This window comes from Podarcis vaucheri (assembly GCF_965113315.1).
Source record: "Podarcis vaucheri genome assembly, chromosome: 10".
Taxonomy (NCBI): Eukaryota; Metazoa; Chordata; class Lepidosauria; order Squamata; family Lacertidae; genus Podarcis; species Podarcis vaucheri.
The window spans coordinates 3,506,315-3,526,758 of record NC_138748.1 but is presented as its reverse complement, the minus strand read 5'-3'; the positions used below and the strand labels follow the sequence as shown (position 1 = coordinate 3,526,758).

Here is a 20,444-nt window from a genome sequence, read left to right as displayed (position 1 = left end):
CAGGCTACCTAACTCCGTTAGTTATACAGAATGGTAGCAGCTCTCCTGGGTTTCTGACTGAAATCATTTCCAGTTCTACCTTGAGATGGGGCAGACAGAACCAGAGGCTTCTTCCATGTGCTCTTCCACTGGGCTGCAGCCCGTCTCCAAATACAGAGACAATATATGCTGTATTTTTTTCAAAAAACCATTGTAATTTTATTTCCACTAATACTTTACCCCTGGAGGTGCACTCCATTGTCTCTCGAGGCAGACAGATGCCAACAGCAACTTGCAATATGTCTTGCTCATTTATCTAAGCCAAACGTTCCTTCAAGTCCAGCTTTCCTTGGAATATTCCCATGCAGCTACTCAGTAAAAAGGGCGATGATTCACTCTCACTATCACAGACTTCTATCAGAGACTTCTTATATTGTGAAAGAAACCTCTTTCTTAGAAACAGCCTCTATACTTGATCTGGTAATCACCCACAAAAGTTGCACATAAAAGTCCGGGAGGAGGGAATCATTAAAACCTTCAGCGGAACAAGTGAGAACACTTCTGGGTAACATGGACTGCAGTGTAAGGAATTGGTCCCCCCCCCCTATTACAAATAATGACAACAAAGCTCAGAGTGCAAAGCAAATATTTAGCTGGTGTAATTCAGATAACGAGGCTCTGTCTGCACTTCTAGCCCTCACTTCTGCAACTAGGCACTATAGCTAGGTATGCCAGGTATGCTGCTATCTCCAGAAGATAGACAGGCATCTCCAGAAACAGGAATGGTGGGGTTTGGGAGGAGCATGGTGACCTAGACCCTATTATCATGTAGCTTGATTACAAGAGACTTTTTTCTCATCTTAGGACTCATCCAGACTTCCTTTTGCGCTGACTTTCTAGGCACAGGTCTGGGCTTTAAAATGCCATGTCCAAGCAGGTTTGGTTTTTTTGTCCCAGCACTTTCTCTGAGTGTTTTATCACTGAATTGGAGCAAATGGCAATCAGGTTTTTCACAGATTGCTGTTTCTCTGATTCAGCAGTAAAATTCCCTGGGAAAAGCTATTATTATTACTATTACTATTACTATTACTATTACTATTCATCTGACTGGGTTGTCCCACACATTCTTGGAGGCTTCTAGCAAATTAAAACACCAAACACAGTAAAACATAAAACATTAAAAACTTTTCTAAACAGGGCTGCCCTCAAATGTCTTCTGAATGTCAGGTAATTATTTATCTCTTTGACATCTGATGGGAGGGCGTTCCACAGGGCGGGCGCCATTACCGAGAAGGCCCTCTGCCTGGATCCCTGTAGCTTCACTTCTCGCAAGGAGGGAACCGCCAGAAGGCCCTCGGTGCTGGACCTCAGAGTCCGGGCTGAACAATGGGGGTGGAGACGCTGCTTCAGGTATACAGGACCGAGGCCGTTTAGGGCTTTAAAGGTCAGCACCAACACTTTGAATTGTGCTTGGAAACCAAGGGAGGCCTTTCAGGACTAGTGTTATATGGTCCCGGCAGCCACTCCCAGTCACCAGTCTAGCTGTCGCATTCTGGATTAGTTGTAGTTTCTGAGTCACCTTCAAAGGTAGCCCCACATAGAGCGCATTGCAGTAGTCCAAGCAGGAGATAACCAGAGCATGCACCACTCTGGCGAGACAGTGAGCAGGCAGGTGGAGCTGGTAGACAACTGCCCTAGACACAGAATTAACATGCATTTCCATGGACAGCTGTGAGTCCAAAATGACTCCCAGGCTGCACACCTGCTTGGGAGTGAAAATCCCCCCTCCCTTTAGTAGGGTTGTCTTCAGCTTTGGAATAGAAAATCACACACACACACACACACACACTGAAGACAAGATGCAAGCTGGCGAGAGATGTGCATACCAAAGCTAAATTGCCCATCATTAGTTCTGATTGCTGGTGTTCTGGAATAAAATGAGAATGGGGCGGAGCCTGGAGGGATCCCACTCTCCTTGGCCTCTGAAGACGGATACACTAGATGCGAAAATCAATAGAGAGAGTCCTGCTCTCAGAGGGGAGGCTTCTGTTGCCTTTCTTATTCCTTTCCAGCTGAGTACTTAACAGATCAGCAATGGGGCTGTTTGACTCTTTCTTTCTTTTTCAGCACCCCCCCCCCCGCCGCCCTGGCCAAGCTATGGCATATGCTTTTAATGATTTACAATGGACGTTAGGTGGGAAAGCAGCCGCAAGCCCTTTGCATTTTGTCCAGCAGCAGCATATGGGAATGAAATGGCAGATAGGTTTTATCCACTGGGCCTGCTGTCTATATAATGTAAGGTAAAGGTAAAGGTACCCCTGCCCGTGCAGGCCAGTCTTGCCAGACTCTAGGGTTGTGCGCCCATCTCACTCAAGAGGCCGTGGGCCAGCGCTGTCCGAAGACACTTCCGGGTCACGTGGCCAGCGTGACATCGCTGCTCTGGCGAACCAGAGCCGCACACGGAAACGCCGTTTACCTTCCCGCTGGTAAGCGGTCCCTATTTATCTACTTGCACCCGGAGATGCTTTCAAACTGCTAGGTTGGCAGGCGCTGGGACCGAATGACGGGAGCGCACCCCGCCGCAGGGATTCGAACCGCCGACCTTTCGATCGGCAAGCCCTAGGCGCTGAGGCTTTTACCCACAGCGCCACCTGCGTCCCCAAGGTCTATATAATGTACACAACCTTTATTGTGATAGTGGGGAGTAGCAATTGTGGGGGCTTCTGTGTTCAGCTCCTGCAACCCAAGTTAGGATAGCCCAGTTTTCAAGCTATCTCCCGGGAGGGAAAACTAGATCAGGCTGTTCCTCACCTGAGTCAGTTTTTTTCGTAAGTCTGTTCTGTCCCATTTCCATATTAATCTTGCAGATTTTAAAATATTTTCCATTAGTTTATATATGTTTTTCAATAAAAATCTATGTTTTTGTAAAAAAAATCACAAGGAAAGCTATATTCAAATGCATTTTTCCTCTCAAAGTACACATTTCTAAACATATTATATCCTAAAATGCATGTTTGTGTATGTATTTTGAGAGAAAAAACTATGCTGCAAAATTCAGGGAAGTGCAACACACACACACACACACACACACCCAAGATAACTGCCTTCTGATCTCCATGTTAGCTGAGGAGGCCCTGGTCAGGGCAGTTCATATCAGAATTTGCAAAGAAGGAATTGCTTAAGGGATCCCTGCCTCCAGGGTGTTAGTGGTGGGCAGGATCCACAGAAGAGTCACTGGCAAAGTAGTCCAGTGCAAGCCCCAAAAGGAAGAGCTGGAAGAGGATTCCAGGGAAGGGATTAGGGAAGCGATCATTTAGGGATGGAAGGAGATGCAGGCAAAGAGAGTGTAAGCGAGAACTGGGAATTCCGCAATGAAGGCCATCTTATTTAGCAAGGCAACTTCTCTGTCAACATGCCAGCAGGGATACTGTTGTCAGGAAATTGCCTTCTGTTTCAGCCTTTACTTTTCTCGTGTGTCACAACTGAAGGAATAGCTCTTTCTGTTCTGTTTAGGCTGCTAGGAAATTAATATAGATTGCCTTAGTCTTTACAACCTCGAATGCCGTGACTAATACCTTTGACTGTAGATGTGGCAGAGAACACAGGATGCAATGAAAAACCCAAAGCTGTTAGTGATTAACTGAGTGACTTATGTTGAACAGGCTTCTGGTCTCAGAACTGAGAGATGCATTCTCTGAAGACCTTACACCAACAAGCGTAACAAGGTTCAGATGTATTTCCAATGCTTTTAGTGTAAGTTTCTGACATGCGCAGATGGTGAAAATGAATGTCTGTGGTGGGGATGGAAATTTTGAAACTGGGGAGGTGCTGAAATTCATGTTTTCAATGCCTTTCTTAAAAACAAAGTTGCCTTACCCCCCCCCCATAAAATTTCACTAACAGAAGTTAGCATGAAAAGGGGTCACATTACTGAGCTTATGGAAATAATATTTATGCTAATACCTAGGTAACTATTAACTCTTTCCAGATAAATTAGAAAACCATTGTACTACTGCTACATCTCTAAAGTTCTTACATCTCCAGCTATAAATTCACAGTGAATAAATGAAACATCCAGTTTTCTAAGCAAACAATAGAAGACTTTTCCACAAAAATCCTTTAGAAGGCTCCAGCCCCTTTTAAATGAAGAAAATTCTTTCCCTTGGTTGTTGCTGCTGTTTTAATATTGACACACATTTTGGAAGAACTTCCCAACATACAATGCGCACTGCAGATCTTTGGAGAATGAGGTTTTCTTTGTAGGTCCTAAATATCATGCGGAGCTCTTCACTACAGGCGGATATATGCTTGTTTAGTGCTATTTTTCTAGGGGGGAAAGTGCCAGATCTCCCCACGAATGCCTCCCTCGTTCTCTTAGAATGGCAATGGCACCTACCTGAGAGGTGCCAGTACTGAGTTCTGGCTGAAAAAAAGCGCTGTGCTTCTTTGAGTTTCCTCCTTTTTTTATCTGAGCGTCTTGTATGAATTGCTCAGAGCATCAGCGGGGCTTCCACTGTAGCTTTAAGAAATGCAATGCTGCCCTCTGGTGTCCCACAGGAGCATCGTTTTTTTCAGCTCACACCTGTCAGCAGGGTCAGGGGCCACTGGACAAATCTGCACTCCTTCCTTACTTTTCTTTTTCAGCTGATATCTAGTTTGCAAGAAGCATATTTGAAACATTCCAATGAGAGGTTGAAATGCACAGCTGTTGTTCATGTAATTCTCACATCCAGCTCTGAAGTCCAGGGAGAGCCCCTGGGCTTGTCACAGTGCACTGCCATAGGCTTAGAAGGCAGAGTCTGCACCACACCCAAGCAAGAGGGAGCCAAGGAAAGGCTTTCGCGAGGCTCCCATGTGAAATCTGAACTAAGCGCTTCATAACTTGTGCTCAGGCCCCTATGCAACAGAGCTCTCGTTTCTGTCAGGCAGGTGCATACGTGTGTGTGGGAATAACCTACTTCTCATGCGGAAGAAAAAGCACACGTTGTGCTCAGGGAGTCTTCTGCTTCCCTGACTGCTGTCCTGCAGTTATGGAGGAGGCTGGGACCAGGGCTGTGGCTTCTTCCCCCAGCACCTTGCCTGCTGTGGGTTAGCAGAGGGAGAGTTCTCTTTGTTTTAGCAGGTGGGGAAAGGGGCTGGATGGGTGCTGGGACCAAGGAGGGAACAATGTGGGAGAAGCTGGCAACACGATGCCTATAAGGGGGTTGGAGACTTCTTTGGGTTGTGATCTGGTGGCCCTAAGCAGCTCTGTAAAAAGAATAAGTGGTCTAGTATGTCTAAGAATCCATGAGAAAGATTATCAGATATGTTGAGAAAGATCACTGCAAGTTTTGTTATTTCCATATTTTGTTTTACTATGAACCCCTCCAGACGTGTTTATTGAACAGTCATCCTGATTTGCTTACACAAAGCTTATGCAGCAGGTTAAACCATATTGGTCTTTATTGAGCATTTCTTTTCCTTTGTTTGCAGGGTGGGTTGGTTATATTAAAAATTTGTCCTGATTTGCTTGAAGGCTGTTTATACCTTTATAACAGTTTATACTGCTAGTAATTCATTCATCCCACACTTTTCAACTCATTTCTTCATCTGTTTCCAAACTTCAAAAAGTATGAAAACACATCTAATGCCTATTGAAAGTACATGGCTTCCTGCAAAGAATCCTGGGCAGAGTCTTTTTCACTTCACAAAGCTACAGTTCCCAGCACCCTTAACAAACTACGGCTCCTATGATTCTTCAGAGGAAGTTATGTGCATTAAATGTGTGTTGGATAGGCTTTAAATCTATGCTGTAGCATTGCCCCAATTCCTTTTGAAAGTGGATTTGTTGTGCTTGGACAACACAGCCCTTTAATCCACTTTAATGATGCAAACATAAATTTCCCAGTATGCACTTGAATCCTTCCTGCAAAATAATGACCATCTGCAGGTGGTTTGCACTACCCCATGGGTGAGTTCCGTGGACCCCCAGGGGTCCCCAGACCCCTAATTGGGAGCCACTTATATAGAATAGTCCCAAGATGCAGGTGATAGCTAGCCAGTTCATGGGAGAGTGTGGGCGGGCAGATCTGTTCATTTCAGTTTCTTGTTTTTCTGGTTGGAAGTTCAGCTCACCATATTTCTTCTTCAATTTGCAATTATTATTTTTTTTAAAAGAACCCTTATGAAAATTCACCATCATGTTAGCATGCATTTCTTCTAATGTACACATTTTTGTGTGGAAATTTGTTAAATACATTTTTGCAAGCCATTTTCTCTAATAAAATGCATTTTCCTATGTTATTTTCATTTATATGCACATTGCTCTAATACATGCATTTTGGTTCCCATTTTTCGGTTGAAGACCTGCATCACAAAATTCAGAGAAAGGTGACTTTTGAAGGATAGCTGTTTTGTTTGACGTATTTGTTTCAGGAAGTGCAGATTAGATAGGTTTGCATTAAAATGCAACCTGAACCACATTGCTCCCCCTCCCTAGGTCAGAGGTGAGATTTTGACATGGCTGTTTCATCCCTAAGGCTCATAGCCACCTCACTGCACTAGCTCTTTCCCAGAGCTACATACAGGTTCATGTGAGCAGCATTTGTTTCTATGTAGCATTCCCATGATGTTGCGGAATTCCACAGATTCAGCACTCCAGGTACAGACTTCCAGCTGTTTTCATTTTAAATCTATATTCAGGGGTCACTTCTCCCCTTCACCCCCCCCCCAGCAAAAAAGGCCATTTCAAAATCAGTTACTCCCAAGCTAGGATGAAACCATTTATAAGAAGCAAAGCAGCACAATTGTCAAGGACAGAGGAAAAAGAAAACCATCCCAGCCAAAAATATTTATAGAGCTATAAATCAACCTGTGAAATAAAACCAGCATTAATGCCTTTCCTATTGGCTGGGATTTACACATCCAGCATTTCTGAATGATCATGTCTTAAGAGACACACAAATCTTTCCAAGAGTCATAACACAATCTCTAAAACTAAAACAGAAAAAGGAGAATTCCTCTCTCTCAGCCCCAAAGGCTCCTCTGTGCACATTTTTTCACATAATAAAAAATTTGTACAGGGTCCTATTTATTCAGTGGCTGCAATTTCTTTCCTGTGTTTATATGACTTCTCCATTTCATTTCTAGGTTCTACATTGAAAGCATATCCTATCTAAAGGATAATGCTACCATTGAGTTGTTTTTCTTGAATGCCAAGTCCTGTATTTACAAGGTAAGGCCTTGACACTTTTTCTTCATGTTGCTGCCATTGTAATTCAACCTTTCTTTAAAAATAAGTTTTGCCAGTTTGTACCTCCTTGGGCTATCTGTGATTCTCTGCCTATATATCTGCCTGCCTGCCTTTACCTGTTGGGAGCCTCCCAGAGTGGGGAGTTGGGAGCCTCCCAGAGTGGGGTAATTAATAATAAATTATTATATTATATTATATTATATTATATTATATTATATTATATTATATTATATTATATTATACACCTGCCTCTCAGACACCTGTTAACTCTGTTAACTCTGAGGGATGCTGCCTCTCCCTAAGTTAACAATCATAGTAACAAACCACTTCTAATTTGGAGAAGTATTGTTTTCTAGGTAAGGAGAAAACACCATCTCCTTGGATTGCCAGATGGCGTTCATATTCTTGATCATATGAGCTTATCTGTAAGAAACAATTCTGTTGGTTCAGGAAGAGATTGTACTCTCAGTAGTGCAGACGTCTGGACTCCATACTTTCAAAATCTCCAGTTTTCTGAGTGTGAATAAATCCCTTTTGTTTGTTTGAAGTGGGATGTCAAGATGGTTGCTAAATGAGGGATTTAGCTCTGTTGTGAGTCGTTAGAATTCCTTTGAAGGCATCCATCAGAAGAGGGTACCCTTGCCTCTGAGTTGCGTGTGAGGACTGGGCAGTCGTTCCCAGATGTTTACTGGGAGGCGTGCGAGTTTCTTGAAACCTTGCCATATGCACCAGAACAAAAATGGTTACATACAATGCTGATGAAACGGTTTCTGTCCAAGTTCTTGGCCTTATGGATGTTTGAAAAGGAAAAGGAAAAAGCCACTGGACTGTTGTTGCTGGTTACTTGGATAAAACAAAACAGCCCCAAGTGCAGAACATTGTGCAAAGTTTTGACAGATGACCAGGCTCCCTGGCTTGAAGCTGGAATACCCTAGGCTAAGGCCGCACAGCTGCTTTGTGCTGTGAGACAAAATAAATACCCAGAGGGGAAGGAAAGCTGCAGAAGCGGAAAGGTCTTCTGCAGACACCCAGGGCTGCTTCACACATGGCATTTGCAGAGTCTCATCTCTTCCTTCTGCTTAACTGCTAGACGGACATGTGAACTCACTCCACCAAAAAGCATATTGTTTGAGCTGAGATGGGAGTTCTGTTTCTAGCATGAGACGAGCCATTCATACCCCCCCCCAAGTTTTGCATGATGCTGTAGTCATCATTTGACAAAAATCACATGGCTCTTTATGGCATGAATTGAACTTACCTCTTGGTAAAGTCACAGAAGTGTAGAGTTGGGAGGGACCACGAGAGTCATCTAGTCCAATCCCCTGCGATGCAGGGATCTTTTATCCCACGACCCTGAGATCAAGCATCTCCTTCTCTACCGACTGAGCTGCCGCAGTCCCTCTTGGTTTTTGAGGTATATTATTGTCCTTGGGAGGATTGGTGTTGCCACTGATTTTGTATGGCAAGCTGTGTGCTTGAACCTGTGCCCGCATCTCCTGTTTCCTGATGTTTGTGTGTTAAAATTTTCAATGGAAAAAAAGGGAGCGGGGAACAGCACCTTCAGGGGGTGGGAGTGGAATCATAGTGGCATAATTTGGGAGGGATCTTGGGGTCATCTAGTCCATCCCTCTGCTCAGTGTAGGATCTGCAGGGCAGGATGCAACTGCAGCATCTCTGACCGGTGGTCAGTCAGCCTCTGCTAACATGCCTCTGGTGAAGGAGAGTCTATCCTTTCTGGGGCAGTCTCTTTCACTGTCAAGCAGCTCATATCGTTACAGTTTTTCTGAATGTTTAGTCAAAATCTGTTTCTCTGCCATTTCCACCCATTGTTTCCATGCTTGCCCTCTGGAGAAGTGGAGAGTATCTTCTGCTCCATCTTTGCATGGCAGCTTAAAAACTGATATCCTGCCCCACCTTCTCCTGTCTCTTCTTCAGGCTGACATTCCCAGTTCCTTCAGCCGTTCCTCAACAGACTTGGGTCGCTTCCAGATGGCCAGTTTATTGAGCATTCATGCTGATTTATTTGCTTATGTGATGTTGTGTCGAGCCTTTCCAGTCCACCTTTCCGTCACTTTGCTTACTGTTGAAAGTTCAAACTGGGGAGGGGGTGGGTTGATTGCTGAGGAGTCCAAATCCACTTTAATTACACGGCCTGAATTTGCAGATATGCCATTGAATCCGGCCTATGAAACAGCTGCCACCTTGGTCTCCAGATGCCAAACCATCCAGAAATATTTCTCCTCTGGATGTGTTCCAATTAGTTTATGTCCTTCCAAAAAACTGCTGCCCAAAACTGAAGAGAGCACTCCAGATGTGATCTGACCAGCACAGAACAGTGGAACCAATAGCAATCCTGATCAGTACCCCTGTAGCTGTTTTCCCTTTTTTAAATTAAAAAAGGTACATTAAATGTGTTCACGCATTTCATGTATTGTCTAGTTAGGCCTTGAAGTTTAAAAGAAGTGACTCTTGGGTACAACATAGACCTAGTTTTAATGCAGGGAGGCAGCACCCACACATCTCTTCCACCCTCTCCAAATGGCACCCCACTCACAGCCAAATGGCCGCTCACAGGTAAAGGTCCGTGTCCATTTAAATAAATCCATTTGGGGGCCTCTTCAAACTTCTCCTTGCTGTAGAGCTCTGGTTTTATGAAGTCAAGGCCCATAGTCCTTCCCATTTCCATTTGATTGATACTTATGGATGCTGCTCAGGTAAGTTGTTTGCAACGTCCATCACAAAGAAGTTTCTGAGAAAAGGTGGCTTTGTAGGTAAATCTCAGCAGGAGGTGAGGCCCTTCTGAATCTGATTCCTTGCTTTGTCGCACAGCCCCCCAGCACGCCTTGGGGAAGGGGAATGGTCAATTTACTCAATGCCATGGCTATACTGTGGGAACTATCAGGTTTTCTTTCTCCCAAGGTGTTTGTGAATGGGCTGCCTTGTACTGCACTCATTAGCTCTGCCTGCAGTGCAAATTAATAACAGCGCCTTTTCTCTTATCTGTCTGAACTGTTAGGCTTTCTAGCACCACAAATAACAATCCAGTGGCTACTCAAAGACAAAGAAATCCAGGAGGAGGGGGGAGTATTGTAGTCTCTGGTACAAATTTGATTTTTGATACAAACTCCCTTTCATACCTGGGACTCCATCTCAGGATAATAATAATATATTACAGTGTCCTATTGTGAATTACTGAGATAATGTGTGGTGTGAACCCTCTAAAGCTTTCCCCCACCCTTATAAATATGTATAGATCTAGATTATTAAATTATTATTTTCATTGCCATTATACATATTCACCTCATATTTATGTGACTTTGCTTTCAAGGCTTCTGCTAGATATAATACTGAAATTACTAGCAGTTTATGTTACACTTAAGCACAAAGTGAAACCCCATTCACATTCACGTTTTGCTAAAGATTTTGGATGTGGTAATCCAACACAGGCAGAAAAATTCATGCAGCTGATCATGCAGAAATGGGACCATAGTAAATGTACATAGTGCCCCTTCATAGGATGATAGAATTGTAGAGTTGGAAGGGACCCCCAAGGGGCATCTAGTCCAACCCCCTGCAATGCAGGAATCTCAACTAAAGCCTCCAAGAGAGATGGCCGTCCAAGCTCTGCTTAAATGCCTCCAAGGAAGGAGACTCCACAACCTCCTGAGTTTCCACTGTCCAACAGCTCCTACTGTCAGAAAGTTCTTCCTGACATTTACTCAGAATCTTCCTTCTTGTAACTTGAAGCCATGGGTTCGTGTCCTACCCTCCCTCTTCCATGTGACAGCCCTTGAGATACTTGAAGGTGACCATCATATTTCCTCTCAGTCTCCTCTTTTCCCAGCTAAACATACCCAGCTCCTTTGGCCATTCCTCATAAGGCTTTCCAGACCCTGGATCATTGTGGTAGCCCTCCTCCGCACGTGTTCCAGCATGTCAACATCCCTCTTAAATTGTGGTCCCAGAATTGGACACAGTATTCCAGGTGGGGTCTGACCAATGCAGAATAGAGTGGTAATATTACTTCCCATGATCTGGACACTATACTTCTGTTGATGCAACCTAGAATAGTATTAGCTTTTTTTTTGCTGCTGCATCACACTAACTCATTTTAAGCTTGTGGTCCACCTAAATCCTTTTCTCCAGTCTTTTAAGGTTATTTTGAATTCTGAATTATGCCTACTGTGGCATTAGCTACCCCTCCCAGTTTGGTATCATTGGCAGATTTAATGAGCATCCCCTCAATTCTTTCATCCAAGTCATTTATGAAAATGTTGAACAACAATGCAGCACCCCACTTATCCCTTTTTTCTGGGATGATGAAGAACCATTAATGAGCACTCTTTGGGTTTGGTTCATCAACCAGCTACAGTTCATGGTGAGTTCTGGCACCTGTTTTCTAGAAAAATACAAGAATATCATGGGGGACATTATCAATAGCCTTACTGAAATCAAGATACACTATGTCCGCAGCACTGCCTGAGCCACCAAGATTGTGAGACTGACACTTTTGGGGAGGATAAGTCTATCAGTTGCTGTCAGCCATTTTAGAAGCCCTGCTCTGCCTCCTTGAACTGTGGAAGCCATGCTCTGCTTCCACAGGGGGAAGCAGCAGTGCTTCTGAATCCCAGTTGCTGGAGACCTCAGGAGGGGAAGGGGGGGCTCTTGTGGCCGGGTCCTGCTTGCAGGTTTCTCTCAGGCACCTGGTTGGCAACTGGGGGAACTGGGGGCTGGTCTAGGTGTGCCAATGGTCCCACCTAGCAGACTCTACTTACTTTCACATTGGCAACTCTTGGCCGAGAGTAACTTTGGACATGTTCCCCTGGATGTTCATGACTAAGTCTGCAAATCTCCCCTTCTTCCATTCTTCTTTGGGAGGGAGAACTGTGTGAGATGCACATGCTCAGCTTTGGACTGAACTCACTTGAGCTGCTTCTCACCACTTTTGTTTCAAAAGTCTCTCTTAAGCTATGGTGTGTGGAGATTTAAGATGCAGGCAAACAATAGTTTTTCCCTAGGCTTGAAAATGTAGTCATGGTATATATGCTCACACCACATTTGCCTCTAAAAAAGAGTTGTGCAAGTTTTTGTAGTCACCCTGCCTCCCCAAACACATTCCCTACAAAATCTGTTTGACCAAAGACAGCATCATGACAAAAGAAATTGTGCAAACCAGGGCAAATCAATCTATGCTCTGAAAAACTGCCTTTATCCTTCCTAATAGCAGTTCATTAAGTAGCATCTCAAAAGCTACCCTTAGCAATTTGCCTAATAATTTTGTAAAGTTAATTGCTAACAAGTGCTAACTTGTGGCTTCCTTACTGAATTCCTATATGGAAAGGGGTCAAGTCAAAGCCCATGCTGGGAAAAACCTCCTCCCAGGGACACTCGCATGCATGAAGAACTCACATATATAGCAGAGCTCTTAATGAAGTGGCTGCTTTGTCGCTCAGCAGCTGAGTGGCAGGAACATTTCATTAGTATACCAAGAGGGAAGCTGACTTGGGCATGGAGCCAAGAGGGTAATGGGACATTGCTGTGCTTGGCTGAATTGAAGGAGTAGGTGGAGAGGAACAAGGAACCCTTGGGCTGAATCAGCACTGATTCTCAAAACAGAGATCCACTGACTCTGTTTGGTGGTGATCATGTGGCAAGTGTGGTTAATGCCCTGTGTTGGATTCCAGTGAAAAGCACCTTTGGGGATCCTTCCAGGGAAGCTTAGGCTGTGGTATTCCTGCTTTTGAAAGATGAAGATTAATACATGACCATTGTAAAGCCATTATGATTTGATAGTATGTTTTTGCTCATAAGCTGCTTCACGTACCATGTGAGTGGCAGAGGGCAGCATATAAATAGCTTTAAACAGGGAAGTCCCTGCCTTCCTCTCGTGAGCTATTTTAGCCTTAAGTTTTATTGACTCACCACTGCTTAGGGCAATAAAAGCTAAAGCTGCCCTTGACAGAATGAGCCGGCTCCATCTGTCTGTCCTCCTCTCTCCCTACTAGTCATACCTAAAATCCCCACCCATAACCATAGACGATTATGTAAGAGAAAAGGGTTACCTGCCCTCAATAAGTAAGTACAGCCTTTCCTTCCTTTGTTGTTTCCCTATTTTGAGATGGAAGCATTAAAATTACACTAAAACACTGTGGCATTGTATGGTTTGGTGAATGAATGGGGAACTTGCAGCCTTCCAGATGTTGCTAAGCTCCAACTCCCACTATTCCTGACCACTGGCTGTGCTAGCTGAGGCTGATGGGAGTTGGAGTCCAACACCACCTAGAGGGCCACAAGTTCCCCTTCCTGGTTTAGTGACCATAAATTGCACTGGCCTGCAATAGTATGGCGCTGTGGGTTAAACCACAGAGCCAAGGACTTGCCAATCAGAAGGTCGGCGGTTCGAATCACTGTGATGGGGTGAGCTCCCGTTGCTCGGTCCCTGCTCCTGCCAACCTAGCAGTTCAAAAGCACGTCAAAGTGCAAGTAGATAAATAGGTACCGCTCCGGCGGGAAGGTAAACAGCGTTTCCGTGTGCTGCTCTGGTTTTGCCAGAAGCAGCTTAGTCATGCTGGCCACATGACCCGGAAGCTGCACACTGGCTCCCTCGGCCAATAAAGTGAGATGAGCGCCGCAACCCCAGAGTCGGTTACAACTGGACCTAATGGTCAGGGGTCCCTTTACCTTTACTTAAGGTTGCCAAGTAGCAACTTGGAGATCCCACCTGCCCATTTGTGGACAGCCAGTGAAGCTGAATGCTGAAAGATTGAGGACAGATAAAAGGAAGTCTCCACCCCCATCGTTCAGCCTGGACAATGAGATCCAGCACCAAGGGCTTTCTGGCAGTTCCCTCATTGCGAGACGTCAGGGTACAGGGAACCAGGCAGAGGGCCTTCTCGGTAGTGGCGCCCACCCTGTGGAAAGCCCTCCCATCAGATGTCAAGGAAATAAGCAGCTATCCTATTTTTAGAAGACACCTGAAGGCCGCCCTATTTAGGGACGTTTTTAATATTTAATGCTGTATTGTTTTTAACACTTGATTGGGAGCTGCCCAAAGTGGCTGGGGAAACTCAGCCAGATGGGCGGGGTATAAATAATATATGATGATGATGATGATGATGATGATGATGAAGAAGTAGTTCTTCACCCAGCACATAGATGAACTCTTGAATTCATTCCCACAAGAGGTGGCTTTAAAAGAGGATTGGGCCATTTCATGAAGGGTGCAGCTGTCAGTGGCTGCTAGACATGATGGCTGGAGGCAGGATCCTTCAGTGCCGCTTGCTGGAAAGTGCCAAAGGGGAGGGTGCTGCTGTGCTCCTGTTCTGCTTTCCCACAGGCACCTGGTGGGCCACTGTGAGAACAGGAGGCTGAACTCGATGGCCCATTGGCCTCACCCAGAGGGCTCTTCGTATGTTCATTTGCTGCTCTGCTGCTGCAAAGAAGAATGCAGCTGTGGTCCTTCCACCTCATGCTCTTCCTCTGTTGCCTGGCATAGTTGTTTTAGAAGTGTCCTGAGATACTCTGCTGCCTGTGGCAAAAACACCACCACCACCAAGATGGGACCCTCTATTCCATGTACAGAAGCAGTTGATGAAACCATGTCCTCCACCATACCTGAGAGCACACACAGCTATGTCCCCCCAAAACTTGCAACTGCTCCAAGCCCACGCCCCATCTCTGAGCATTTCCTGCCAGGAAGGAGGGGAAGATGAGCAATGTGACCAGCATACTAAGGGGTCCAAGTTTTGGGGTGCTCCACTGTTAAAGAGGATCTCTAGAGCAGTTACCCGGCAACCTCATTTCCAGCTGTGCGTGGTGGACTGCCAAGCTGAACCATTCCCAAGTATATGGTAAACACACATTTTCTTTGGCCTGCTCTGCCTTCAGCTTTCTTATACTTCCTGAATGCACCTCATTAGTAAAACCAAATGCACAATTAAACGTTTTGGCCAAAGGCATTTTTAAAGCCAAACATGCACAAGAATGGGAAAGGATAAAAAAAGGAGAAAGCCTCTTTGTTAAAGGCTCACTTCTGGATCTGGCTGCCGTGGGTTGTGATAGAAGACTTGAGTGAGAGCATTATTTTAGCAGGCTGGCTCTGGCGCTATAGCAGCAGGAAACAAGACCACCTGGCTAAGGGCTGTTGCTCCATATTTGCCAGGGGCAGCAGACTCAGTACAGTTATTGTGACTTGTGAAATGAGGTGTGTCATTCACTTGAATGGTGTGCATTATTGCATTTATCTGAATTTAGATCTTGGGTGTTTCATGTCTTTTTTTCTTTCCAAGCAAGTTCAAATAATTCAAACAAAAGTTTAAGTATAGAAAGCCAGCAGGGGCATGCAAAGTAACAATTTGGAGGTTAGATTCCTCCGTTGGAGGAACTGGGACCTGCTCCAACTCCAGTCCTGACAGCAGCTCATGGGAACGACAATGAAAATACTTGACTATTAGTACAGTATAAAAACAGGCCAATAAATACAGATTTAATTCATGTGTGACTGTGAGACACTCATCAAAATTGCAATGTGCGAAAGAATTTTGTGATGGTGATGGAGCTTCTGGCAGTGAGTGCCTGAGTTGCCTGAATGTAGAATACCCCTGCAGAGGGGCAGAGTACACCAAGAGACCACTGGCTCCCATTGGCCAAGCTGCTCTGATTGTTGAGACTGGGGGTGGCAAGGTAGTGAGAAGGCAAAAAGACGGGGAGCTAGTCTCAAATGTTTGTTGGGGGAGACCTAGGGTTTTTTTGGGGGGGTTATTTGTCCTGTCTTCACTCTTTTTAAGATGGAGGACCACTGTAGCCACCCCCAACGACACGTTTTCAAGATGGAGGGGGAGGGAACAGCTGCAGTCACCTGCAGTTCCTGCGCAATGTTTGCCATCTTGCCAAAGGTTGCAGGCAGCTTTACCTGCAGCAATTGCATGTTGATTGCCCTCTTAAAAGACAAAGTCCAGCAACAGGAGGAACGTGTAGCTACGCTCCAAAGAATTAGAGAGCTGGAGCTCTTCTTGGAAGCAACAGAGAACACCGTCTCCACCAAGGAGGAGACAGGGGACACCCCTGAGAAGGAGCCTAGTTCACCAACACAGGTGCCAGATATATGAAGAAACGTGACTCAAAGAAGTAGGCCTGGGTTCACTCTGATTGTTTAGAAATACACAATCGCTTTGAAGTCCTCTCCCCTAGCATGGAAGACGAAGAACAGACTCCATTTGAGGATCTCTCCCTCATTACAGTCGATCAGGTATATGAAGACGAGCAGCAAAGTCAGTCCTCAGGGAATGTGCAGTCGACCTTGGAACGGACAGCTCACGGAAGAACCCCGACCCAAACCTAAGAGGAGGCATGTAGTGGTGATAGGGGATTCCCTACTGAGGGGAACAGAAGCAGTGATCTGTGGGCCTGACAAGATGTCTCGGGAGGTGTGCTGTCTCCCCGGGGCTAAGATCCAAGATGCAACTGAACGACTGCAAGGAATCATAAAACCCACTGACAAATACCCCTTCCTCTTGGTTCATGTGGGAACCAATGACACTGCAAGCAATAGCCTCCAGAAGATCAAAAGAGACTACGAGGCTCTGGGCAGGAAATTGAAGCAATTAAATGCACAAATTGTCATCTCATCTGTCCTCCCAATTGAACGACATGGCCCAGGGAGAGAGGGAAAAATAGTGGAAGTGAACAGCTGGCTTCACAAATGGTGTAAACAGGAACGGTTTGGATTCTTAGATCACGGACTGCAGTTTCTTCAAGATGGACTTCTGGCAAGCGATGGGCTGCACCTCACAACGGTTGGGAGGAATGTTTTTGCCAAAAATCTCAGAAACCTCATCAGGAGGGCTTTAAACTGACTAATGTGGGGGAGGGAGACAGTGCTCCTGAAGGTAAGAGGCTATCAATTGCTAAAGATGATCATCCAAATGTCATAGACCAAATGGAGCAAACAGCACGCAGACCTAGTGGTGGGAGGAAAAAATCCTTAAATAAGAGACATGGGGGAATGATTAATGGACTTCAATGTCTGTACACTAATGCGCAAAGCATGGGAAAGAAACAAGATGAGCTTGAGCTCTTGGTACAGCAAACTAAATATGACATAATAGGCATCACTGAAACCTGGTGGGATAAGTCCCACGATTGGAATGTAATAATGGAGGGATACAATCTATTTCAGAGAAACAGACCAGACAAGAAAGGAGGAGGAGTGGCGTTATATGTCAGGGATGTGTATACCTGTGAAGAGATCCAAGATTTAGAACCTCAAAGCCAAAGTGAGAGCATTTGGTTTTTTTTTTTATAAAATTTTTATTGGTTTTACAAGAGTTTTTATAACAAACAAACATAAAAGAAAAACAGACAAACAAACAAATATAATTTCAAAAAGTCTTTTCATAAACTTCTTTCCTCGGACTTCCCCATACCTCCCCTTTCTGCATCCTCATGTCCAAATTTTATAGCAACTTATAAATGTTTTTTCCGATCCTAATTCATCATAGTCCTTTCTTAATCTAATCTTATATTACTGCAACCCTTTCTCTCTGTAGAATCTCGACATTCTAAACTTCATCAAGTTTATAATAGTTCTTAAGATAAATCTTAAATTTCTTCCAGTCTTCTTCCGCAGTCTCCTTTCCCTGGTCACGAATTCTGCTCGTCATTTCCGCCAATGTCATATAGTCAATCACTTTCATCTGCCATTCTTCCAAGGTGGGTAAATCTTGTGTCTTCCAATACTTTGCGATCAGTATTCTTGCTGCTGTTGTTGCATACATAAAAAAAGTTCTATCCTTTTTTGGCACCAGTTGGCCGACAATGCCCAAGAGAAAGGCCTCTGGTTTCTTAAGAAAGGTATATTTAAATACCTTTTTCATTTCATTATATATCATCTCCCAGAAAACCTTAATCTTCGGGCATGTCCACCAAAGATGATAAAAAGTACCTTCAGTTTCCTTACATTTCCAACATTTGTTATCAGGCAAATGGTAAATTTTTGCTAGCTTAACTGGAGTCATGTACCACCTATAGACCATTTTCATCACATTTTCCTTTAAAGCACTACATGCCGTAAATTTAATACCAGTGTTCCACAACCTTTCCCAGTCAGCAGACATAATATTATGACCAATGTCCTGTGCCCACTTAATCATAACTGATTTAACTGTTTCGTCTTGTGTATTAATAATAATAATAATAATAATTTATTATTTATACCCCGCCCATCTGGCTGGGCCTCCCCAGCCACTCTGGGCGGCTTCCATAAAAACCAAAAATACAGTAAAATATCACACGTTAAAAACTTCCCTGAACAGGGCTGCCTTAAGATGTCTCCTGAATGTCAGGTAGTTGTTTATCGCTTTGACATCTGCTGGAAGGGCGTTCCACAGGGCGGGCGCCACTACCGAGAAGGCCCTCTGCCTGGTTCCCTGTAGCTTTGCTTCTCGCAATGAGGGAACCGCCAGAAGGCCCTCGGCGCTGGACCTCAGCGTCCGGGCAGAATGATGGGGGTGGAGACGCTCCTTCAGGTATACTGGACCGAGGCCGTTTAGGGCTTTAAAGGTCAGCACCAACACTTTGAATTGTGCTCGGAAACGTACTGGGAGCCAATGCAGGTCTTTCAAGACTGGTGTTATATGGTCTCGGCGGCCGCTCCCAGTCACCAGTCTAGCTGCCGCATTCTGGATTAGTTGTAGTTTCCGAGTCACCTTCAAAGGTAGCCCCACGTAGAGTGCATTGCAGTAGTCCAAGCGGGAGATAACCAGAGCATGCACCACTCTGGCGAGACAGTCCGCAGGCAGATAGGGTCTCAGCCTACGTACCAGATGGAGCTGGTAAACAGCTGCCCTGGACACAGATTTGACCTGTGCCTCCATGGACAGCTGTGAGTCCAAAATGACTCCCAGGCTGCGCACCTGGTCCTTCAGGGGCACAGTTACCCCATTCAGGACCAGGGAATCCTCCACACCTGCCCGCCTCCTGTCCCCCAAAAACAGTACTTCTGTCTTGTCAGGATTCAACCTCAATCTGTTAGCCGCCATCCATCCTCCAACCGCCTCCAGACACTCACACAGGACCTTCACCGCCTTCACTGGTTCTGATTTAAAAGAGAGGTAGAGCTGGGTGTCATCCGCATACTGATGAACACCCAGCCCAAACCTCCTGATGATCTCTCCCAGCGGCCGCATGTAGATGTTGAAAAGCATGGGGGAGAGGACAGAACCCTGAGGCACCCCACAAGTGAGAGCCCAGGGGTCTGAACACTCATCCCCCACCACCACTTTCTGAACACGGCCCAGGAGGAAGGAGCGGAACCACTGTATAACAGTGCCCCCAGCTCCCAGCCCCTCAAGACGGTCCAGAAGGATGCTATGGTCGATGGTATCAAACGCCGCTGAGAGATCCAGCAGAACTAGGAAACAGCTCTCACCTTTGTCCCTAGCCCGCCGGAGATCATCAACCAGTGCGACCAAGGCAGTTTCAGTCCCATGATGAGGCCTGAATCCCGACTGGAAGGGATCCAAATGGTCCGCTTCTTCCAGGCGTGCCTGGAGTTGTTCGGCAACCGCTCGCTCAATCACCTTGCCCAGGAATGGAAGATTTGAGACTGGGCGATAGTTGGCCATCGTGGCCGCATCTAAAGATGGTTTTTTAAGAAGCGGTTTAATAACCGCCTCTTTCAGCGGGTCTGGGAAGGCTCCCTCACGGAGGGAAGCATTCACCACCCCACGAAGCCCATCGCCCAGTCCTTCCCGGCTAGCTTTTATAAGCCAGGATGGGCAAGGATCCAGGAGACAGGTGGTTGGTTTCACTCGTCCAAGCAGCCTGTCCACATCCTCGGAGGTAACAGATTGAAATTGATCCCACTCAACTTGACTAGACAGAGCTCTAGCACTCTCCCGCCCCGGCCCTGCTCCCACGGTGGAGTCTACTTCTTCCCAAATCTGGGCGATTTTATCTGCAAAAAACTTTGCAGAATCATTGCATTCCATTTCAACAGCAAGTTATACATTCTTGACAAATTCTTAGTGTTGGGTTCTAACAATTCTATCTCAAGTTTTGATTTTTCCACCTGGAAGCCAATTTTCCTGTCTTGTTTAAAAACCTCCATTATTTGATAATAGTGGAGCCAATCTTGTACTTTGGGTTTTAATTTTTCATGGCTCTTTAATTTCAGTTTCTCTCCATCCTGTTCTAAGATCTCACAATACTTTGGCCATCCGACCTCCATATTAAC

The 20,444-nt window shown here is 45.2% G+C and overlaps 1 protein-coding gene and 1 long non-coding RNA gene across 9 annotated transcripts in view; one reads left to right on the top strand and one right to left on the bottom strand.

The window, feature by feature from the left end:
- Window positions 1-20,444, top strand: part of FRMD4A (FERM domain containing 4A) — a 466,163-nt gene that overhangs the window by 334,003 nt on the left and 111,716 nt on the right. For all 8 annotated transcript variants that reach the window (XM_082240074.1, XM_082240073.1, XM_082240077.1 and 5 more), the window contains one exon: window positions 7,108-7,192. In XM_082240074.1, coding sequence (XP_082096200.1) covers window positions 7,108-7,192 — 85 coding nt within the window. The remainder of the gene's footprint in view (window positions 1-7,107; window positions 7,193-20,444) is intronic.
- LOC309541926 overlaps window positions 1-20,444 on the bottom strand; it is a 145,249-nt gene that overhangs the window by 121,184 nt on the left and 3,621 nt on the right. The gene's annotated exons all lie outside the window — the stretch shown is intronic.